At 36.2% G+C, this 26,087-nt stretch overlaps 1 protein-coding gene across 3 annotated transcripts in view; it reads right to left on the reverse strand.

Annotated features, from left to right (window-relative positions):
* LOC110103002 (calmodulin-binding protein 60 A) overlaps positions 1–24,470 on the reverse strand; it is a 32,030-nt gene extending 7,560 nt beyond the window's left edge. Inside the window, exons 1-4 of one of the 3 annotated variants that reach the window (XM_020831536.2) lie at positions 24,097–24,469; positions 23,868–23,943; positions 22,152–22,204; positions 21,439–21,932 (exon numbers count right to left, since the gene is read on the reverse strand). In XM_020831536.2, the coding sequence (XP_020687195.1) occupies positions 21,439–21,932; positions 22,152–22,204; positions 23,868–23,943; positions 24,097–24,239 (766 nt within the window). In that variant the 5' untranslated portion in view covers positions 24,240–24,469. Of the gene's footprint in view, positions 1–21,438; positions 21,933–22,151; positions 22,205–23,867; positions 23,944–24,096 lie in introns of all 3 variants that reach the window. The other 2 variants (XM_020831547.2, XM_020831555.2) reach the window with 2 other exon arrangements.
* Between the last annotated feature and the right edge of the window lie 1,617 nt (positions 24,471–26,087).

The following is a 26,087-nucleotide window of genomic DNA, read 5'->3' on the forward strand; positions in this document are numbered from 1 at the left end:
TTATATATTGCGGTGATTCGCGCGCGCCTTAAATTCTGAAAAAAGAAGCGCCAACCTAAATCTCTCGGGTCGGGCTGGAAGACGGGTCGGGTTTACGAGGTTTATGCAAGTCAATTGACTGTTTAACCCTTTCCACGTAAGCAACCGAACACATTGTTGTGATCGGATTCCACACGCAATAATTCTCCCATGAGGAGGGGATGCCAGGGGGCTTCCGAAATTTGGACTGAACACAAGGGGCATGAACTTCGACCTGAATGAACTCTAAAAGACTTAATTTGAAATGGAACATACACAAGGAACTCTAAACTAATAAATGCACACATTGTTTAAAATTACGGAATACGAGGCTCGCCTTGAGGCCCGCCTTTGCGCAATTCCAATGAAAAACGCCTCGAGGCCTGCGCCTAGATTTAGTTTATGAGGCTTACGCCACAGCTTGGTTGAGGCCCGCCTTGAGATGCACCTCACTCACTAGCATGAGGCTTACGCCTCATCCTATATATATAAAACTTACAAAAATCCTAAAGTAAAGCCCCAAACAAATCACACTTCGTGCACCCCTGAGTCGCAACAACTTCTTCTCAACTATCTTAACCTCTAGCCCATCGCATTGCCACAGCCACCACTGTCATAGACGGCATCAAGGAACACTTGAAAGCCGCACACCACCACCTCTAAAAATTTTGGAGTATTAATATCATCTTTATGCTGATGAAAAACATTTATGAAAGAGGAAGATGCTTGAAATAAATGAAGAAACATATTAGGAGGCATTGGACTCCACTGGATGAGACAGGGGAGAGACCAATTTATTATAATGATGACTCAAATAAAGATCCTCTCAGTGATTACAATACAGATGATTTTCTAGTTGTTGCCAACTATTTCAGCCTTTTTTAGAAATTAAATGTAGTTGAGTAGGGAACTGAGAAAGAAAGAATTTGGAGTTGAACTTAATATTATATGATATTTTTATGTAGTTTCTATATTTAATAATTTTTTTCTTATGTAATATTTGTATTTTAATTATATTTCATACAATTTATCACTAGCCACTTTACTTCTTGTGCAATTTTTTGGTTCATATTCATATCATTGTGTTACTTCATAGTTCAATATAAAGATAATATGTCATCTTTTAACATATTATTTGTGTATTATATAAAAAAAATACTTTTAACAATTATTTGCACTTAACACAATTTTTTTATCTTGAGGCTCACGCCTCAAAACGTCTTGAGGCTTATGCCTCGCCTCACGAACAAAAAAAGCCTCAATACCTATTTGCGCAATTTTAAACATTGAATGCACAATAAAAATGAAAATACAAATGATAGATGACGGTTCAAAATAATTAAATGAATACTGATGAGCAACTACAAGCAATGAACACCAGTAGATGTTTAATGTAGATGGCAATTTGCCAACCAACACATATAGAGAGACGAGCAGTGAATGTAATACATCAACAATCTATGTTGGCCTACAGAAAAATAGACCAAACTCTTGCAATGATAACAGGGGATATACAATGATTCCAAAGATGTTCTCATAGTCAATATCAGTCGAGCATCTAGAAAGTACATACGAGTTTCTACGAACTGTCGTAGGAGATCCACCATATATCCAATGTATTACCTACAAGAAAATACATGGACTATGTAGACAAGAGCACCTGTTAGCATTAATGGGAGATTTGACACAATCACAACAAACCTATGAGTATAATCGACAACAAGTAATGGAGGCTATGTCACCCGTGCAGCCAATCTCCATACAATGTCAATCAAATACATTGATCCCTTACAAATAATGTCAAACAACATACAACAACTGTAGGCCTCCATGAATCATAACAGGAGATTCGTTGGTGCACTACAATCAACCTGCATAAAGCAATAAGTAGTGCACAACTGTCTACCTGTACAAAACAACGGGCAAATAATCACAGTACGACGCAACGCCACCGGATCCGCAACACTCATCGAAGCAGAAAAAATGCGCCTACAAGCTGAACGCCACGCCACCGGATCTGCAACATGTGTAGAAGCGAACATAAGACGTTCGTAGGACCTTCAATAAAGTCTTAGGCATTTTCTAAATAAAATCACTTGCGCAAATGGATCATATTTAAATATTTTAAAATCTTCCCTTATGTATTAAATATAACTTCCTAAACTAAAGTGCAGAATCCCGTATGTGCTCCGACAAATGCAATATATTTACAAACGCAATGTCTGAGAATGCTGTGCGGGTCAAATCTTTAAGTTTTCTCCTCTACGAAAAGACTAGAGTCGACCTAACTTGAATAATAAAATACCCCCCAAATACTCGCATGGGTCCCGATGAGCGTGTTATGAAAGTACACGTGACGTCTAGGGATGATTCGTGGGTCAACAAGTGAAGTCAAGTATGAACTCGATCCTCTATCGGCAAGTTCATAAAGTCAACAATGTTCAATTCACAAATGTAAATGCCCATAAGTCTTCCCGATGATGGCCGTATTGATCAAAAATCTCAACCGGATGAGTCAAATCTCAAATCCAACAAAATTCTAAATCCCTAAAATGAAATCTATTATCTTAAAAACTTAAAACTAAAACCAATCCACCTTCCACAACCATTTGTCGGTGGTGGTAAATTTAAAATTAACCTCAGCTCATAAAGAGCGAATGTTGTGTCGGGTGTATCACTAAGATTCATCCTCAAATAGTCTCTTACTAGTATGGACATGGCACGTGCCCTCTGTTCGCGTGATTTTGCCACAAAATGGCACCATTATATTACGATCACGGTTAAAGCATGTATGTTCCCTAACGGCTTTAAACGCTCGAGTGATGAATCATAAGGTATATTCGATAGGCATAAAGCCCTCTGTCAGCTAATGTGGATTGAGATCTATCCTCTTAAACAAATACAAACCCAGGTCTATAAGGTATCCTTGGATGAAGCAACCCATGGATGCCGATAAGATGCCTTATATCAGGTTGGGTCAACTACCTCCTCTGACTAAGTAGACAAGGGACTATGACAGCCAGGGACGATGAAACCATGGGATCTTGATCGGGCTCGTCCTCATTCCCCCCATCACCAATTTTAAGTTTATGGTGATAAATTTTAAATCTCAAACTATAAAATTCATATCTCAAATTCAAACCCTAGAAATGTTGTTATTATGCGCTAGATTTATAATCTATGTGACCTCTTTAACGACTAGCCTTAATCGAAAGTTCTCTCTTGTTATTAGGAGGGGTAATTAACTGTAGGGGCTTGCGCCTATAGGAAATTAGAACTCAGATAAAAAAGTCCCATAAAAAATGAGGTCAAAATCTATGGGTATTGTCTTATCTAAAACCCAATATGCCTTCTGAAAATTCACCCAGAACCTAAGCTCATTAAAACTCGCCTCCATCAATTACACAAACAAACAAAGAAAAGAGATATGGCGCGGAGAGGCTGGGGCAATCGCATCACGAAATTTTTGAAGCCCACAGACCCCTTCATCACCTCCCCTTCTCTCTAAGATCCTTTTACATTTTCATTGAGATTTTCCATAGGTTGTTTCTCTCAACAGCTTCTAGAAATCCTTTTCTAGCTTTTTAAATCTCACACAAGGTCTTATTAATCATATAAAAAGTCACATCAAAGAATTGATCCAACATCAACTTATACTAATCCTACAGTGCCTACATTCCAACATTGATTAATATCAAGCACAACTTTGGCAGTATTAGTCCTTACCATCCACCGTAATTATTGTGCTTGATCATGCACATCCACCAACAATGCAGTTCATTAATGAGGAAATTATGAGTTTAGCGCTTAAATCTCTTTATTTATGACTACTATCAAAAATTAAAATAGCCCCTTGACTATTCATGTGCAGTCAATTTAGTCTTAGAGTTATCACATTACTTCAATTTAGTATATCAAATATATAAATTGATCCAAAATGGTCCCTTACATTGTAACTGTGATATAAAATTGATCCCAATTTAGTTCCTTGACCATATAAAATTAACCCTAATTTAGTCCCAAATGGATTATATTAAATTGAAGCAACATGATACTCTGGAACTAAATTGTTCATATACAAATAATCGGGACTATTTTGATGTTTACCCATATTAAAAATGATGTGAGCATCTCGGATTTTGGGTAAAGGGAGGGGATAGCACCTCGCACACGGACCAAACAAATGACATTACTAAGGTGACATATGGAAAGCATATTTCCTTAAGGCGCTAGCTAGTGAAGTAAAAGACTTGCCTTTTAATTAAAAGAAGGATATTCATGCTTTTAAATTTGAAGGTGAAATAATTTTTATAATGATATGAGAATATGTGAAAACATGTTTAGATTCAAAGAAAAAAGAATGAATGCTCATTAACAAATCAATCAAATTTAGGTGCAACAACACCATGTTCTGGAGTACCAAAGCTTGAAAACGAAGAGGATGAATAAAAATTAGTTCAAGTATTTATATATATATATATATATATAATGGCTACAAATTTAATGATAGTAAAGAGAACATGGATATGATATAGATGTAATAGATAATGTAAAAAAGAGTGCATTGTACCTAGGATATGCATGCTATAAACTTTAATAGTTTAACCATATTGATTTAAAACAAACTATTTAACAAGATTTTTGAACTTGGAATACAATAAAATTTGTAGATTTATTATATTTCCATCATAACTTTATGTGATGATTATCATTTTATACACTTCAAACTATCCCCATGATTAAAATAAATTTATAAATAATATATCTATTTTTCATTTAGCACACATGTTGTTGATCGAGTGCCTACAAGCACTTAGTCCCTCAAGCATTGGGTAGCCATATTTGTTGACGTACAATTTCATGTCGATCCAAATCAGATCGCGCCGGTTCGAGCCCGACTAGTCTTGATGGCGCTTGATCAATTTAATTGATCGTCGTCGAGGCGAAATTGACCCGAAGTAAACCCAAATTTAATTAAATTAAATTCATTTTAATTTAATTTAATCAAATCAACCCAAATCGAACCCCATCGAGCGTCGTCGAGCCCAATTCAATGCAATTCGACGCAATTCGGTGCCAATTCGAGTTTAATTTCATGAAATTAAATTGATCGGACCCAATCAGACTTAAACCGACCCAAATCGGTTCGAATTGAGTCCAATCTGGACTCAATTCTAGCCCTAATTTGTCAATTTGGGCTGAATTTGGTTCTAAAACCAAAAATCTGAGATCTAGTGCTAAGATTTTGCTTGAAATCTCACCCAATCTCACATCAAATCCATCAGAGAATCCACTCGAGTGGATTTTCCCTCATTTCCCGCAATGAGGGCTCCGATTGGATCCTTTGGGCGATGAGGCTACCTGGCCATGCGACCTCCAAGAGGGAATAAAAGGAGATAGGGAGCCATTCGGCTCCCCCGTGTGTGCGGTTCTCGCCCGTCCCATACAGAGTGGGAGAAGGAAAGGGAGAGAGAGCCTTTCGTCTCTCTGATTCTGCGTCCGTCCCAGCCAAAGCCGAAGAGAGGGAGAAGGAGAGGGAGGCGGAGCAGAGGTCCTCCTGCGTGCGGCCCTACCTAGCCGCCGATTTCATCTAGAGACCCAAACGAGTCCAGCCGAAGGGAGGAAGAGGGTCAGTCGAACCAGCATGTGTTCCCTTGCTATTGTTTCTTTCTCTCATAGACCAAAAGAGAGAAATCTTTATTTGTTTTCCTCCATTCCTCCATGTGGAAGAGCATAGACTTGCTCTTTTCCATCTCTTGAGCAAAAGGGGAAGTGTAGGAGTACGGTGGAGGCACCCGGAGGCCTTTTGTTTGCTGTAGAGACTTCTTCTCCTCCTTTTGAATCCAACAAACTCGGGACAACAAAGTCAACATTCTACGCATTCAAACAGCCAAGACAGCAGTCCAGAACTTCTTGGACAGCAGATTGGTCTTCCATAAACGCTTGGACAGCATCTATGCAGCCTCCAAAAGCTTTCAAACAGTGAAAGCTGCTGTTTGGAGTGTCTTGGACAGCAAAGGAGGCCTCCAGAGCGTCTTAGACAGATAACAACCACTTCCGGGAGCTGTTGGAAGTTAAACAGCAAGGAGAGTCTTTGAAGCAGCTTGGACAGCAAAGGAAGCTTCCAAACAGTAGCTTGGAGCCTTCAAAACGCCTTGGACAGCAGCTACGCATCATCCGGGAGCCTTCGAATGTCAAGGACAGCAGATTGGAGCGCTTTGGACAACAAATTCTTTAACTCGTTTAATGCATGAATTAAATCTAATTGGTTTGGGCTTTCTAGTCGTTGTAAGACATAGACTTTCAAGGGTCTATGTAGTAAACCACACAACATTAATGATCAATTAAATTTATGTTTTGCATCACATGAAACTTAGAGTGTGAAGTGACAATCTTGAATTGATTGTTTGTTGAAGCGATCAGTATATGAGAACGTTCATAAACTTGAAACTCATCCAAATTGTATGAACCCTTCTTTCAAGTACAAGTCATGGCAAAAGTGGCTAACAAGTTGCAAGAAATGTGCATATGTGGAATTTTGCGAACTCTAGAAAGCTTTTTGTGAGTGTTTGAATGTGAATTTAATAAACTATTGAAAATATCAAATCATTGTGAGGTCTCCCATAGACTTTTCAAAGTCTATGTTGTAGATCCCACAAAATATATTGTTGGTTAAGTTTATTTATGACATTTTACAAAACAAATACTTGATTGCTTTCAATTATCAAAATTCCCTAATTTGGAGAATCATCTAGACATGCATGCATTCCTAGGTTCTTCTTAGATCATACCAAATTTAATCTTAAATCTCCTAGAAGTCATAGGGAAAGATCTCCCCTATCCAAGTTTCTAGATCATGCCAAAATTGATTTAGAGACATCTCCAAAACATTAGGAAATCATTCTTCTCTCTCCTAATTGAGTCTAAAACACTCTAAAGGACGTAGGGAAATTCCTTTCAAGTGTGCATTTCCTCTTTCCATAAGTCCAAAACATTGATGGGGAAATGAGGAATTTTCTTTCTCATGCACGTCTCCTTTCAAACTTGATGCTTAGAACTTCCTCAAAGTTCTAAGCTCTATGTTGCATGAGTTCCAACAAGTGTAAAGAGCTTGCTTTCAAGCACTCTTTTCCCTTCATGTGAAATATTTTGGAGCCTCTCCAAAGCTCCAAATGTTCTATCACATGAATCTTCAAGGCTTTAGGACCAAATCCTAAGTCCAAACCTTTATTTGTTAAGATATGAAATTAACAAATGAACAATCCTCTTTCGTGCATAATGCTTGGAGTATTCTCAAAGCTCCAAGTGTTAGGATGCATTAATCATTTGAAACTTGGAACCAAATTCCAAGTTCTCTTACATCTTTTGTTGGGCCCCCAAAACCAATAAACATATTCTCATGCAAGATGTCCTAAGGCTCCTCAAGCCTTTAAATATATCGTTGCATGAGTCCTTTAATTTTAGGACCAAATCCTAAATTCCTTTCATCCTTCATTTGTTGAGTCACAAAATCAACAAATGAATACCCCTCTCTCTCATGTATGATACTTCGGAGCCTTCAAAGGCTCAAACCAATATCATTACATGGTGCTAAACCTTAGAAACAAATTCTAAGTCACCCGCCTCTTGTTTGTTGAGACAAATTCAATGAACAATCATATATCCCTCCTTGTGTATGTTAACTTGGATTTACCTAAAATCCTAAAGCACATGCCAAGAGACTTTGAACTTGGAATCAAATCCGAAGTTCTTCTCTTCTTTGTTTGTTGAAAAGACAAAATCAACAACAATTCTCTTCCCATTTCATACATGACTTTTGAAGCCTCTTCAAAGCTTCAAATACTTCATCGTATGTCTCCTAGCCTATCTTAGGAGGTATCACCCATCTTCGTCATGCATTATGTTATGGATTTATCTAAAATCCTAAAATACATCATGTCTTAAGTTCTTGAACTTAGAAGCAAATTCTAAGTTTCTCCCATCCTATTTGTTGGAACACAAGAAACCAACAAATACCCTTCTGACGCACGTTGTTTTGAGGTATTCAAAAGTTTCAAATATATCGTTGCATGATTCATTTGAACTTAAAACCAACTTCATAGTCCCTTCCATCCTATTCATTAGAACATAAAAAATCAATGAATAGTCTTTCCAAACATATGACTCAACCCATACATCCCTCCATTCACTTAGCCTAAATTAAGTGAATGACCTCTTCCCTTTGAACATCAAATATTCAAGAAATGTTCATAAGCTTTCAACCCCTAAGTTGCACACCCCTTCCATCATTTGCCTAGCACAAATTTGATAAATGATTGTGTATCATTGAACACATGGTTCATTAATTTATCCTCCTATATGCAACCCATAGGTGTGTATCTCTTCTCTCTTTCTATGACCCAGGTTATAGGAAGATCTTCTCATTCTTCTAACCAAAATTAGGAGAATGTGCATCCTTATTTGAATGTCAAATGTTCAAGAAACTTTCAAAAGTTTGCAACTTCCAAGTTGCATCTTCTTCTCCTCCATTCCTCCAACTCAAATTGGAAGAATGAACATCTTCTTTGGACACCAAATGTTCAAAGGAACTCCTCCAATTTATAATCCCTAGGTTGCACTTTGGACCACTTCTTTTCCTACAAGCCTAAATTGTAGGAAACCTTTAAACTCATTTTCATTTGTCTAGCTTCAATCAGGCAAATGAATTTGTCTCTTTGAACATCAAGTGTTCAAGAAACATTCATGGATTTGTAACTCACAAGTTGAATGTTCCTTCTCTCATTTTTACAACTCAAAAGTTGTAGGAAATCTCATCACTCTCCTAAGCCTAAGCTAGGAGAGTGCATTTCCCTCTTTGGACAACAAATGCTCAAAGAACTTTCATTGATTTGCAATCTCTAAATTGCATCTCTCCATTCTTTCCTACAAGTCAAAATTGTAGAGAAATTCTCCTCTTCCTACAACCCAAAAGATGTATGAAACTCTTATTCATTCAACCCATATTGAGTGAATTAAACCTATGACAAATCACCTATTTGTTGAATCAAAATCATCAAATAGTTTAATCTAAATCATTCATTTGTTGAACCAAACTCAATAAATAATTCCATGTTGAGCAAAGGAATCAAAATCCTAGCTTTCTTTCATTCTCCTAACCTAAACTAGGTGAATGAGTTCCTCTCTTTGGACACCCAAAAGTCCAAAGAATCCTTGATGTATAGACCAAACCTACACATCATTATCTTATGTTTGCTTAATCTAAATTTAACAAACTAAATACTCATCATTGAACATAAAAGTTCAATGATAATCCCTCTTGATTTATAACCCCAAAGTTACAAATCTTTCTCACATATTGAGCTAAACTCAATAAGTGACTTACCTTTATTTGCTTGATCCAAATTAAGCAAATGACACCCAACTCCTTGAATAAAAAAATTCAAGGAGGCATCCTTTTGATTTGTGGCCTCAAAGCTACTAATCTCTACTTACTTCTATAAGTTCGAAAGGCCTTAGAAGATGTATATCCTAGCCCAAAAGCTATAGGTTCTCGCTCTCCTACAACTTTAGAGTTCTTGCTCTCCTCCAACTCCAAAGTTGTAGGAGACTTCCCCTCTTTAGCTCCAAAAGCTAAAAGGAATTTTCCAACATTTAGCCCAAAAGCTAAATGTTGAATTCCTACTTTCTCTTCTTAGCTCCAAAAGCTAAGGAGAATTTCTCAACATGTAGCCCAAAAGCTATATGTTGGACTCCTTTCTTAGACCAAAAATCTAAGTAATCACTTTCATTCAACCCAAATTGAGTGATCTCTCCTATGACATTTAAAATGATAAACACATAGATGTCCCTTAGGAATTATCTAATTTATTGAAGTTCATCCTACTCTATTGGATGAATTTCACCAAATCCTAACTGCAACCCTTTAGGCATGTTTATCTTATCCTATTAGATATACATTTCTCTTATCCAAACACTAAGAGAACTCCAAAACACTTAAAAAATCACTTAGGTTTCTTTTGATACAATGATCAATCATGTCCCCCCAAAAAGTGAGTGCCTACATCATTGTATCTTAGGATTCATAAGTAATAAATTTGCCCAAAAGCAAGCAATGATTATTTTATGGATTCTTTATAACCCTCCAAAATATGAAACATTTAAAAATCAAATAAAACCTTTAACTCACAAACAACTTAAAGTGAAATCACCTTTGGATAAATATCAAACATCTTCATTCCAAAATAAACCAAACACCTTTATTATGACATGTCATACAGATCTCACACACTTAGGTGCACAGCCCCTAGGAATGCTAGGACCAGGATTTTTCCTTTTGTGTGCATGTGATTGATGATTTGGTGTCATTGTCCTTGGATTGTCTGTGTTGTGGGCACTTGCCCTTAAGTGGATAGTGTAAAAATATATATGTTCTTCTTGTAGGTGGTCATATCAAAAAGGGGATGCTCATAAATAATAAATTATTTATATGACAGGTGTTGCTTAAAACCACCCAAAAGATATGAAAAATGTTAGGTAAATTTTGGATGTGTGCTTTATTATATAAACTGCTTCTAATCCATTGCAAGTTTGAGTCTTTTACATTTTCTAAATGTATTTGATAGAAGTAGGAATTGTATCAAACTTATGGGGGTTTGGAGCAAAATAATGAAGTGGACTAAAAGGATGTATCTGCCAAAGGTGAAGCCCTATGTTCATTCAGAAGTCAAGAACCTAAAGACCCCCCCACAAGTAGAGTTTGTAATAATTTGACTGGGTTGTATAATGACAGACAACCAGCTGTCAAAACTGTGTAATAACTTAGACTCTGTTTACATTCCTTGCATTTTATTTATAAATAAAAGCATATTTGATTGTTTACTTGGGTGCACAATAGAAAAGCATGCATTTTTCCTAGATTTTTTTCTTTGCTTTTGCTTGGGTGTGACCTCGACTTGTGATGCGGTAGGCTCTTAGGAGAAAACTAAACTTGGCTTCATGTTTTTCAAATAAGAAAATTTTGCATGACTCCCTCCAAGAAGCCAAGTTTTCCAAATTTAAAACAATCATACATGACCAAAAGTGTTACATATAGAAAACCCTCATTTAAGGACTAGATAACAAAAATCTATTTTCTTTATGAGTCAGCATATGCATACCTTCATACATTGGTATCATGACCACAAAGCCAAGTTATAAGCCCTACTTTCTAAATAAAAATAATCATCCACTCCACATTTGTATTAAGACCGAATAACATGATTTTAAAATCAATTAGGTGGGTCTAACTGGTAGCCCTTCCCAGGCAGGATAGTAAATCCAGAAGTCGGGCAGATTGTACCTCATATGAAGTGTAATTTATAAGTCCCTTTGCATTTCGTTAGACTTAGGTTCGAGGCACTATCTATCGGTAGTCCTCACCTTAGTTTTAGGGTCTAAGGAAATAGTTGATTTCAAATCACTATATAAGCCCTCACCATTCGGGCAATTCCTCCAACATGCGTTGTTGGAATGTAGGCCCCAAACTTGTAATAAAAATATCAACATAGATAAAAATTAGACTTCTAAAATATAAAGCCCAACATATGATAGTTTAAGAACCTCTAAGATTTCTCAGAATCAAGTGCTCATATTTCACCTCCCTTGGCTCCCATTTCAAATCTAATTCTAAATTGATCTTCTCACCTCCTTAAAATTCCTAAAGGCCAAAACTCTTTAAATAAAACTTTCATGGATTTAAAAATCAAATTTTAGCCAACATTTAAATGACTTTCAAAAACAAAAAAAATCATTAGTTTAATCAAAAGTCTTCTCAAGCCAAAGCTTGGGATTTAATTAACCATAGGGACTTGCCCTTATGGGACGTCTGTACCCCAGGAATAAATAAACCCCATTCGACCAAACATCGAATAGGAAAATTTTTGTTAAATTGTAAATTTTATTATTGAGTCCATAAGAAAATGATATTTTTACCCTTCAGGGTAATATATCATCATTCTGAGCATAAAATATGCAATCCATTTGATGAAACAAAATTCTCCAACAATATTAGCTTAGTACTCCTAGTACTTTTCAAAATAATATTAGTTATAAAAATATATAGTTTAAAATTTTTTTCATATCAAAATTTATGTGTTTACAATATCATAACTCAAATCATTAAACAGTAAGAAAAATATCACCTTCAGAGTGCTAGTTTCATTAATTTTTATGATATGGGCCTATTACATATAAATGCACAGGAGCTTCGATAGTCCACAAAAAAGATTTGGATATTATTTTTGTAAACAAAAAATAATTTAGTATTATATTAATTTTTCTTAATTCATAATTCACGACTGGTATCATTTCTATATCAATTAATTCGATCATAAATGTCAATATGCTATCATTTGAGTATTTCATGATAACCTTTCTAAATTAAGACAATTTTTAGAAGTCTAGCGTCATACTCATAGTATATAATTTATTAATTAGATCATAAATGTCATCAAAATTGTTGCGAGCTAGAATATACGCAACGATAGGGCTAGAATTTTTCGTCTCAACATTGTACGGATATCCAGCACAAATAGGGTATTAATTAGATCATAAATGTCATCAAAATTGTTGCGAGCTAGAAAATACGCAACGATAGGGCTAGAATTTTTCGTCTCAACATTGTACGGATATCAAGCACAAATAGGGAATTAAAAAACACAAGGTTTTTTTACCTGGAAAACCCGAGAAAAGGGGAAAAACCAGGGGGCTACGCCCAGTTGAAATAATTCAACTAAAATTTGGATATATTACAAATAATTGGTTCTTCCTTGAATTTAAGAAGGATCAGATTACAACAGTCAACTGTTGGATTAAAATCTAGCGACAAGCGGAGATCGAACAAAAATCTGGCGACGTTCGGTGGTCGGGAGGAAATCCGGCATCAGTTGGTGGCCAGGCGGAAGTCTAGAGTCAGTCGGTGGCCGAGCAGAAGTCCGACATCAGTCGGGGGCTGGATGGAAATCCGACATCAGTTGGCGGCCGGGAGAAGTCTGGCGTCAGTCCAGCAATGGTCGGTGATCGGATGGTGGTCGATGAGGAGGCTGGTGTCAAGTGAACTCTAGTTTCTCTTCTTTCTTGTCTTCTTTGCTTGGTTCGCTTTCCATAAGGAATGAGATGTCTATTTATAGTTTTCTGACAGTGGCATGGTTAGTAAATAAGAGGGAGATCAAGGGTATGTTGTTGGGAGTGGTTTAAATGGACCGTCGATATTGATCCCCTTGATCGCGGACTATTTATTGAGCATTTGAATGTCTTAATGATATCAAAATTTGATAATCTTACGCTCGTTGGATTCGTCTCGTTGAGCCACTCAATTCGACTATAAGCGTGTCATGTTTGGAAATCGTTTGGTCATCCAAATAATTGTTTGAACTTTCCAAATGCGCTTTGGGTCTTCAATTTGGACCCTTTGGGCTCGAATTGAGTAGAATTTGGTGTCGTTGGGTTTGTATTTTTGAGACGTTAAGTTGCTGCAAGTTTGCTAAAATCGGAGTTTGGATGGTCCTAGATTTAATTTTGGAAGCTTTCAACTTGATTTAATCTTGAGATTCATGCCTGATCAACATAATTTTTTGATGATATATCAAAGATTTTAGTGTTATTGCTATTATTGTTTTTGCTTATCTTTCATAGCAATACCCTTCTTTTGAATTATTAATATTTCATTTTGACAGCACCACTTACCATCTCCTTAAATGATTATTGCTCGACATCAGTTGCCAAACAAATAACCCCAAACAATAAGGATGTTGACCTCCACAGAAAGTTAAAAAAAAGTGGGAATCTAGAAAATTCAGCTAAAATTTCACTAACATCGTACCCGTCGAAGGATCCCCAAAATTCCGCACACCTCGGACTGTCGAACCAGCAAATCCCGCTGCAGTCGCGTCTCTTCCCAGGTATCTTGCAAGCTTACCTCGAGCGTCGTGTTATTCGCGTAAATAAAATAAGAGATGGTCTTCAGTGAGGCTTCTTCTCTCGCATATGAAATCCAAACTCCCGTCATCTTCTACCCCTGTTCTAGTCGCCATCTCAACCTCCTCCAAGTTTCATATGTCCACCTTTTCTTCTGGGATCAAGCCCCAACCGAAGACTTCTGCTCTTCTCCAACCTATAGCCGACCTCTTCAAGTGGCAATCCACGAGCATCCCAAGCTCTTCTAACCGAACCCAACCCTTACCTCACTCACTACCAACCCAAACTCTCACCTGATCTTCTACTCCAGTTGAAAGCCTATTCCAACCCAGAGAGAAAGAGAGACATAGAGAGAGAGAAGTAGCTCTCCATGCCTGTTCCGAACACCAATCAGCCAGGCAAGCTCCCGCCGACTTCAACCCACAAGCCTCTGACCTTCTGCCCTAGTCCCAACGTGTGACCGACCCTGCTCTTTCTTTGTGTATATACATATATATATATAAAATTATTATTTAAAAAAAAAAGAGAGGAGAAATATTTTTTAGCATTTTGATTCGTCATCACTTGCTATAGCCAAGGTATAAGTTATAAAACCCCGAAAGCCCACCTTCGACGTTTGCAGCGAGACAAAATAATCACTTATACATGCTTTTGTTAGTGTGGTAGGAGAAAATGCGTCGCGGTGCTCTCGATGAAGGGGGTGATCCAAAAACTAGATTTTGATGTTCGCGGTGCACTGGAAAATCGCCTATACATGCTTTTATTGAGCGTGGTGGGATGGGAACCCGGGGCAACGCCTGCGGCGAGGCAGGATTTACTTATAAGTACCATGTACGGGGGAAAATAACTGTGCTTTCACAGGTACCCTCGTCGACCCCATACACGCTTTTATTAGCGTGGTGGGAATGAAGACACGGCCGCGGTGTCTAAGGACACGTACCATACACGTTTTTATTAGCGTTGTAGGAAAGCCGAGACTCTTGTAGTTTTCTCCTAAATGGGGGAGACACTGGGAGGCTGCCAAAATTATGTTTGAAGATGTACAAGGACTTTGACAAACTGCAGGGGACTTTATTGGGACATAGAACTTAAACTTGCTACTTAAACAACAAAGAGCCTGGATCAATTTTGAATAGTAGGGAACCAGACATTGAACTGGGAAATGCACAGTGTCAATTAAAATGCAAATCAATTGGACTTCTAAGTGATAAATGCATAACTACACTAAAACTAAAAATGATAAATGATCTTGATCATCCAAATGAACATTTGTGGAGCAAAGGATTTGTAAAATATCATGTACTTAATGACATCAATGGAATATATTAGAGTTATCATTTCAATTTGAATGCAAATACTAACTAAAGAATATCATTCATTCAAATCTCATGTAAATGAGCAAGGATCCATGCATAAATTCATTACAAATTTTGCCATGAATTTTTTTAAACAATGACAATTAGCTTGTAAGAGTTATTTCAATTGGGATGAAAATGTTAATGAATGGGGATATCAAGTTCATTACAAATCATATGTAAGAGCAAAGAACTTCAAAGTATAACTTGTTTGCAAGAAAAAAGAAAATTGTGAAGGATATGTTTGGTCACAAAAGCCATGGCATGATCTCTTTGTGACATGATAACAGACTCGTAGCATTGGATTTAACTCATCCTCAGGCAATGATCAATATGGGCATGTATAGTTTGATCATAGGTGAAGATAAACAAACGTTGCAAACCATATGAAGACAACAATAATGGATTATGATATCTGTATCTATCATCCAAACAAGCGCATTACTCTCCTACAAGTAAAGATGGAGAATAGGCTGCAAATACAAGCTCCTATGAGCTATTACAAAAGCTCATCATATGTACAACACGTTGTCTACAAGTAAATATAGAACAAATGCAACAAATGTGGCAGTACCCTATGAATAACAAATGAATGCATTAGAGCAAGAAAATTGAAGCTGATGATAGTTTTCATGGAAACCACGTAGAAAGATGTAGTAATCCCTGCCACGTTCACTTGCAAACAACATAAAGGAGAAAGGTCCTACACAATCTAAGTAGGGTTTAGATAAGCATAAAGGGATTGTCGAGGAATATAGTATGACCAATAGTCAACATCAAGATTCAAATAAGCACATTAAATATGTATGCAAAAAGTAATGAGAAGTACATTGCTGATGTGATGAATCTCTTGAGTGTACAAGAGTTGTGCGAGAGGTCCTTTGCAAGCAAATATAAAGATCCACAGTGTATCGGATGCCCACAAACAAGAGTAGAAGAAGAACAATAGGTTAAAAACACCTACGAATCGTTGCAGTAAATCTGCTGTATGAACAACAAACTGTCTACGAACATCGAATGGCTACAACGAATGTAAATGCCTACGAATTGCGGAGGGAGACTTGTCGTACATATGGCGTGCATCTAAGGATAAATATAGAAGATCTGTAATCAATTACTCCGTAATATAAATACGTCAGTTTATCTACAAATCAAAGTAAGCGATACACATTAGATGCAGATGGTCACAAGCTGATATGAAAGACTCATTCCACATTCAATCTGTAGTGAAAATGACAAGTTATTGAGTCAAGATAGTGGTCATTGATTTTGAAATACAAGGCATTGATAAGGACACAATCATCCAAGGTTGAAATGATTGATTCTTTATTTAAGCCAACAACAGAAGATAATGATGATGGTATAATCAAGGAGTTGCCCACTAATTCCTATACGAGTCCTAGGAAGAGAAAGCCAGATCAAATCATTATGAAGTGAATGAATCTCAGTTCAACCAAGTTTTGAACATTGAGTTGGATAATGCTATTGAGGCTTGCAAGTTTCTTGATGAACAGTGGTCGTACATCCAACATACCTTTTACGTACACATATTGAAGTACTACAACAAACGCAAACTTCTACAAGTCGTCGTAGAAGACTTGTCAAATGTCCAAAATATGCCCGCATATGCACCGTAATTTGTATACACATAGGTATACAAACGGGGTTAACTGCAATCATAAAACCCGTATAGGCTCCCGATGAGCGTGTTATTGGTATACACGTGACATCAAGGGATATTGCGTGGGTTCATAAATGAACATAGTTCGAGCCCGATCCTCCTATATATGAATATATAGGAGTCAACACAGCTCGGATTATCAAACAGATATACAATCAAGATGACAATAAGAATATCTATTTTATACATTCATATAAGGCCTTCAAGGTCTCCAACAAAGAAAATTCATCAACAAAACCGCAAAGCCAGCAACAAAATCCGATCATCTGTCGGCAAGTAGACAAAGTCGACAAGGTTCAACTTACAAATGAAAATAACCCCAAATACCCCAATGATGGCTGTGTTGAATGCAAATCTCAACCGGAGGGGTTCATTCCAAATATTTCAAATGTCATCCCAAATATCCGAAGATCCAAAAATCTTGAGATCATCTAAATCCAAAATACTTAAAATTGAAACTCAATCATCAACCAATGTTTAAAATTGCGTATTCGGGTATTGAGGCGTTTTTCATTCGTGAGGCGAGGCGTAAGCCTCAAGGCGTTTTAAGGCGTAAGCCTCAAAATCAAAAGATTGCGTAAATATAAAATGATAAATTTTTTATATACTAATGAGTGAATAATATAAAACATAAAAAAGCATAAGATATGAAGTGAAATCAAAATATCTCAATAATAAGACAACATGAAATATAGTTCAACTCAAAATTCTATTTCCCAAATCCCAGTATTCTTTTTATTAACATATAATTCTAATTTCCAAAAATAAATAGCAATTACATATCACATAAGAACTCATAAATCATTAGCACTGTCATCACTAAGGGGTTTTTTATTTGAATCATCATTATGGTGAACTGCTCTCTCCCTTTCCTCCTTCCTATAGAGTCCAATTTCGGGCATTTACTTCAAGATTTATGTAAGTTTTAATATATATAGCGTGACGCGTAAGCCTCATGTTTTAATATATATAGCGTGAGGCGTAAGCCTCATGCCAGTGAGGCGAAGCGGGCCTCAACCAAGTTGAGGCGCAAGCCTTATAAAAGAAACTCAAGGCGTAAGCATCGATGCGTTTCTTACTGGAATTACACAAAGGCGGGCCTCAAGGCGAGCCTCATATTGCGCAATTTTAAACCATGTCATCAACCACTCAAAGCAAAATCCATCCATAGTCCATAACAATTTGCCGAGGTGGACAAATTCAAATATAACTTCAGCTCACATGGAACTAAATGCTAGTCGAAAATATCACTAGGATTCATTCTCAAACAGTCTGGTGTCAGTAAGGACGTGGTACGTGTTCTCTGACCGATGATTTTGCAGCCAAATGGTACCACAGGATAAACGGTTATAACCCGGGACCCTCTGAACCGAGTGGTTTTGCCGTCAAATGGCACCAATAAATTATGGTTATGGCCAGAGCCAATACGTTCCTTAGTGGCATCAAATCCTTGAGATATGAATCAATAGGGTATGATTGATATGACACAAAGCCCTCTGTTAACTAAGGTGGATTCAAATTTTTCACCTTAGACAAACACTCCCCCCAGATCTATAAGGTCCCCTAGGACGAAGCAACCCATGACTGCCGACAAGGATCCTTCTGTCAGGTTGGGTCGACTACCTCCTCTGACTAAGTAGACCAGGGACCACGATGGCCCAGGAAAATGGAACCATGGTATCTTGATCGAGTCCATCATCCATTCCCCCAGCATACGCTTTAAGTGCAAAATGATAAAATTTCTATTTTAAATATCAAACCTTGAACTTCCAACATCCAAGCCCATGGTACTACTATATACCAGATGCGCGTATTTTTTACGTATCTGATTGACGACTAGCCTTAATCAAAAGTTCTCTCTCGTGATCGAGAGGGTAATTAACCAGAACTCAGATCATAAAGTCCTCGCAAAATGAGGGCGAAACCTTTGGTAGTGTATTATCTACAAACTCATCTGCCTTCCAAAATTTACCCCGAAACTTAATTTCATTAAAACTCCCTCGACCCAAAGAAAAGCAAGCGGGGGAGGCTGAGGCTGAATTTTAGGAGCCCACAAAGGAAAACCCACATGACTCCTACCCATTTATATCCAACCCTAAATATAAAAACAATCATTTGAACCCGTTCATTCTCTAAAATTTAAACTACAGAAATATATATGGCATACTTTCCTATAGACCATTTTATATCATATTGTAGACTGCAATAAATCTGTAATAACATCATAATCTTCAAGCAAAAATTGCCTCACCACTGAACACACTTTATAATGCCACTAACCACTAGACACAACAACGTCCAAGACAATTGTCATAGGTCCTTCCAACCTTGGTATCTGTTTCGAGACAAGTTAAGTAATAGAGAAAGAAGAGGTTCAAGTAGAGGCAAGTCCCAAATTAAACTAAAGCAAGTAAACCTAAGCCTAATACTGCAAATAAGCTTAAAATTAGCTCAAATCAAAATCCATTTGAACCAAATTGATGTGATCATACTCATATTCAAACAATTGTCCTACTGTTTTTCCTACTTCTATGGGAGATCCCTATCTCTACGATGAGCTTCCTACAACTTTCTTATCTTCAACTGTGTTCACATTCCTAAGCATATGATGGATATTGCTTCTAGTTACCATCTTAATGAGGATTGTCAACCGTATATTCCGAGTTCGATTAGATTATTTCTAGTCCTACAAATATGCTATGACTGTGGTCCTTCCTAGTTACTCCTATTCTCTAATCTTTTGTAGTAGGTGAAAGTGCCTATTATTCATAAGCTTCCTTATCACAATATCTATCACACGACACTTTAATATATTTCTTATGAAGCATATAAAAATAATATTATAAATTAATAAAAAAGTTACCTTTAAATGCTCAAATTCTTTTTTTCTCTTTTTGGGAGTTTAGTCCTTGATCAATTGTAACACTTGAAGTATTTCAAAAGAGATCATATTTTTGTTTAAACATTAGAGTCAACTATCAGTGAGTTCTTTGCTTCACTCACTTTTTCTTCAATTCTATCATTTATTGTTGTTGGTTGAAAGTTCAACTGATTTTCTCAAATTTACTACAGCCTGATTTTTTGACTTTGCACGAAATTCCGATCCATTGCATAACATGATCTATAGTTTTATTGCCACTAATTTCTTTTATAAAGACAAAATGTTTTTGTTTGAATTGAATTTTTTCCTAAGTTGTTTATTTGTTGCATCAGTTGATCGCATATAAATCTACATCATATGATAGATGTTAGAAACCCTATATCCTAGAACATCCTACATCAAAAGTCTACAATAATTCATTTTTGGCAAGATTCTTAAATCCCACAATAAGAATCTGTAAGTTCAAAATTCAGGATGTTGTCCCCACTCATTAAATTAAACATTGTTAAAGGTTCAAAACTTACTCTAGTACTATCATTGTCATCACTAAATTGTTATTTACATCACCTAACATTAGTTTCACCTTGTTTGATGCATGATATATCTTGCAAATGCTTTCAATCAAGCTAAAGAATGTGTATAATTTTGTTGATATCATAATTGAAATTCTAATATATGACTACTTGACAATTTTTTAAATCATGCCTTTCTACATCAAAGTTAGTTCTTGAATTGGTTTGCATTTTGGAGATCTCTTAAGTTACAGGATTATTTAACTCTAATTCGTTTTCAATTTACTCAAAAAATAAAAACAAGAAAAAGTTCCTCAAACAAGGCAACCAAACTCTACCTCTTTTGTTGCCCATGAAAAAAAAAAATACAACAACAATATCAAGCCCATGTCCCACTATGTGGGGTCAACTACATGAATCCTTTTTCTCCATTGTATTCTACTAAAATTCAAATTCTCATTTAAATATTAGAAATGATCTTTTTTTATTAGATTTAAATGAGAATTTGACTCTTAATAGGATACAATGGAGAAAAAAGATTTATATAACTGACCCCACGTAGTGGGATAAAGGCTTAATGTTGTTGTTATTGTTGTTCTATTTCCTAATTTCATATAGTTTCTGATAAATCATTTTATAGGATTGTATATAAATACTTTCGTGTTGAAAGAAAAAACACTCCAAACAATTTTTGGCAAAGACAAATAAAAACCTAACGAGAATCATAAATTCCTACCATTAAGCCCCATGACATGCACAAAATTATAGACAAAACTAAGATAAAGAAAGTAGGGAACATAAGAGACATTTTCTAGCACTAATGCTGCCGATAAAAATAAACATAATCATGCAAGATCCAACCAGACAAAGCAGCTATACTGAACAAGCACTTGAACAATAGCCCTGCACAAAACGTTATGGTCTTGGCACTATAATAGCATTTGTTGACCTTCATCTCATGTTAGACAAGCAATTTCTCTACCAATTCATTCACATAATAATAAAATGCTAATAAAAATAATAATAATAAGTACTCACATTCCCCACGATGGTCCTTGACCATGAAGGCTTCCGTCCTTGCTTCTCTAACTCTAATACCGTTTAAGTGACAATCCACAATTCTTGCCCCAAGTCTAAATTTCCGACTCCTTGTCCAGCTAGAATTATCTGTAAATGAAAGCTCCCCAGCGGCACCAATCCCCTCATGGAGATCAAGAAAAATATCACCCATCAGGAGTGATCTCTTTCCATCCCTTTCTTTTACAACATTGCTTTTAAACTCCTCAATGGTCCAATTCCCGTGTTCATTGCCTTCAAAGTCACCCTCTAAAACTACTATTTCAACCTTCATTAAGGACTCAGGACCGGACGTGACTCTTTCTCCAGTCAATGTATCAACTAAAGCTACAGTTATAGAAGACGAGTCTTCTCCATCAATTCTGGTACCAGTAAATATTGGAAGAGACAGCTTATTCAAGAACTGTAGTTGTAAATTTCTGGAGCAAGCTGGATTTATCTTCTTTCCACATTCTCTGATATTAAAAAACAGGTAGGATTGAACATAAATCCATCAACTAATTATAGGAAAGAGAAAAGTTGAAAAACGGTAATCCTGAAAATTTTAAATAAAGCATAAAACGAGAAACCATTATGTCTAAGTTACTAAACATTAATTTAAAAGAAAAAGGAGCAGAAAATTTTTCTTTTGGTTACAACAGAGAAAATATTCGCTAAGAGCTGCTAGTGCATACCTTGACATGCTAGCCAAGTGATTTGCTAGTGCCAATTCAACTTCTTCTTTCACCTGGTAATAAGCACAACAAAACGCGAGTTACTCCTGCTTTTCAGATATTCATGCATACTTCAAGTACAAGCTAATCTTTAATTTTTGTAATAAGCATATAGCATGATCTTTATGCATTATATTTATTTTCTATAAATTAAACTATTAATCTATTTTCTAATTATGAAGAAAAATTCATAATCCAAACCAAAAATAAAAAATAAAACAAATTAATAGCAGCATACGTAATTCTACTCGTAAGCAGCTATTCTTGATAGTTCTACTTGTAAAAGAACCCGTTTGCTACTTTCAAGTCCCACTTATAATTAGCCATAATTAACACAATAATTCAAACTATCCAGATAATGAGGGGATGAGATGAAATACTATTCTTTAGCATGCCGATCTTAGCAATTGCGGAATTGTATTCCACTCACAGCAGTTTGGGTTTGTAGTTTTTTCTTCTTTTCGAGTATTTTAATGATAGTAGTACCAATAACAAAAGGATTACTGAGCAATCTAGCACAGAATTGAATTGCAGGCAATCTCCAGTAAGCTGGTAAACCAGATTGCTTTTCATAAGCCTTAAGTGAGTTGTTGTCATGGAGCTTGTTTGTGATTCAGAGAAAATTGAAGAAATTAACTTTTATGGGCCATGGGCAATCAGTAATAAATGATTATGTTCAAATCTAACCCAACATGTTTTTTAATCACACTGTCAAATGCCTGAGTTAAAATCAAACCAACTTGCGCTTACACCTTAAAAATACCAAGAACCCAATTCCTTCACCACCAACTGAACAGGATGTTCAGAGGCCAAAAGGGTGATATATTAAATTTCAAACCATTAAAGAGCATTAATCAAAGTCATCAAAACCACCATATCTAATCAAATTCATCAATATAAAATAATCTACATCACATCACCATCGGTAGCCATGCCTAGAAGGGGACAGCTTCATGAATCCTTATTCTCCTTTCATTCTTGTTGAGTTATGCATGAGATGTTGAATTCATTTTGAGAATATATTTTTGGCAACTTCTATCTAAGTTATCTTTAGTCTACCCATTTTTCATTTGAATTCTTTCACATTAATTGTGTCTATCTTATTGATATATCTTCTGCTCTCCTTTGTAAGTATCAACACCACTCAAGGCTATTTTCCAATGCCTTACCTCAAATAATAACTTCTCCCAATCCCTTAGATAAAATCATTTATGAATCCAAATTTCCTAATTGTAACACATTCATCTTATAATTCTTACTTCTGACAGAACCAATTTGTCCATCAATGATTTGATATAGCATAGCATGTCCAAAAAGGTTAATGAGAACTATAGTGAATACCGGTAGGAAGGTAGCAAATGGTGAAAGGGTGTTTGAAAATTTAGTCAATTTAAACCCAAGATTGCAGACATACGACAAATATTGTACATCAAAGTGTTTTTTGAATGGTCATTAAACTAACGCATCAGCAAATGCTTCATCTGAGACATGCTCCCCTAACTGTATTAATTGTTCTACGTGTTCTAAAAGCTTCCATGAAACGGTTGTATTAACACTCTCCCAACCCTCTCCTTTTAAATATACCCCAACATTATAGCAAGCATTCCATTAACCAAATTCTAACACCAAGTGCCTTGCCAAATCACGCTGTAAGAAAGATGAAGAATGCAAGCTTACAACTCTCCGAACCAAGGGCTCTAGCGCAGAAAGCAGCCTTTTCAAGGCGTCGGATCTCAATGCCTCCATAAATATCCTGCAAATACATTAAAAAACCATTTTAATGTATAAAAAGGAAAAAAAATCAAATTAACAAAGAAGATTTTTCACTCCCCGCAAAACGAATGTAACCCAATATAAATCACAATCAAAATACATCGAGAACGATATCAAAACAAAAGATTCGTACAGCCGAAAGAAAAGGGATGAAACCACCGACCCTCTGAGCGCAGAAACCCTCTGCCTCTTCTCCTCCGGCGAGCCGCCACTATTACCGGACGCGGATCCCTCCACGCGCTCACCCTCGGGTGGAGGCTGCCGCTTCTGCGACATCCCAGAAGCACACGACGTCGCTTGAACCCAAAGGAGCAGAAGTGAGAAGAAAAGGAGAGAGCTCTCGCCCTCCTCCAGCTCAATTGTTGGCGGCAGATGCCACGCAGACCGTCGGGCGGTAGCTTCCAAAAGCCTCGTCGTCGCCTTCTACACTTGGGCGCTCTATTTATTCTCTTCTCCTTCTTCTCTATCACTTTCCGTCTTTGGTTATCTTCTCGCTCTTCTCTCGCCTTGTCTTCTCGATAAAGAAGTGAGCGCCTAATTTCGTAATTTCCAGTACGAGGCAAGGGAAGAAAGTGGGACCCGTTCGATGCGAGTTAGCGTGTATAGCGTGGACGGTGTGGCCGTTCCTGCTGCCAGTTTTCATTGATTGGATTCGACGAACTTTTGGCCGTATACCGAGCTACTGCGCCCACGACAACAGTACACCAATTTGCGTGGAAAGTTTTAAGTGATGGAAATATTCTTCCTCACTAAAAATATGATATTAATTTGATAGCAAGTAATTTCATTTGTAATAAACTCATCGAGCATTTGAAAGTAATTTCAATAGCATATATAATAACTCTAGATAATTCAAATATAGAAAAATAGTTTTTTTTTTAATTAATAACTACTTAAGCATTCATTTTAGGGGTTATCACTCTCCCAATCTATTTGGAAACATAGTTAATTGCTATCAGAAGATATTGATTTTTATAAGATTACACTAAAAGGTCGTATAAAGTTTAAACCCTAAATATAAAAAAATTTAACTTCAAAAATATAATTCAAGAGCATTTCGTTTCGTCTAATTATATTACCTACCATCTCACACCGATCACATCTTTTAACATTTTCATTCACATCTTTATTGTATCCTGGAATATTCGTTTCAGTAGATAGAGATATAATTTAACATCTTAGCTTTGTACAAAAATCCAACACATAAACATATGAAATATATGTGTATAGCATTCATATGACATTAGAGTTTTTATGTGGAAACCTCTAAAAAGGGGGAAAATCACGAGGCCTTTCCAAGTTTAAATGAATCCACTAGTATTTGTATTTGATTACAAATGAGGCCCCTCCTTTGGGGGAAGTCCTTGGCTCAATGTAGTTAATATACATCATATATAGTGCATTACATGGTGGGAGTTTCAAGAATTAATGTTTGATATATTCATTTGATCAGCATGATCATAGTCAGCAAGCGATGTAGGTCGAAAGGACCATAATCAGGCGACGGTGGTTAGAAAGATAGTAGTTAGAAGACGGAGGTTAGTGATGGAGGTGGTGGAGTAACCTAAAGAATAGTGAAAATGATTTAGGGCTTTATCAATCCATTAACAAATGCTTATGTTTTATTTTATATGAAATTTATAAAATTCCACTTAATATGCACAAGTATGCATAGCGAATCAAATAATATAATGATAGAGTAGAGTATCGATCCCACGAGAAAAAAAAAATTACTAGCAAAAACTAGTATTGTCTACTTCAATATAATAATTATCCCACTCTATTGAAATACGTTTGAGGGGAGATTCAATCTCTTAATTTAAAATAAAAAATAATTAATTAAAATACTATTTGAATAAATAGTTTTGGAATGAAAGTATAATATGTTTCCTAATGATTCTCGTTTATATTGATATTATTCAGAGCACATATATATCATCGACTACTCAATCAAGCGTGAAGAAATAAATGACATATTAAACTCTTCTAACTTAAACCACTCTAAACTTCTATAGTCCGCCACCCTATGAAAATCTTAGAAGAGTAAGTAAAACATGTGCTGTTAAAACCCCCTCATGATAATTCATAGTTATAATTTTGATACATGACAAGCATTATGCGTAA

The sequence above is a fragment of the Dendrobium catenatum genome, unplaced genomic scaffold (assembly GCF_001605985.2).
Source record: "Dendrobium catenatum unplaced genomic scaffold, ASM160598v2 fragScaff_scaffold_188, whole genome shotgun sequence".
In the NCBI taxonomy this organism is placed as follows: Eukaryota; Viridiplantae; Streptophyta; class Magnoliopsida; order Asparagales; family Orchidaceae; genus Dendrobium; species Dendrobium catenatum.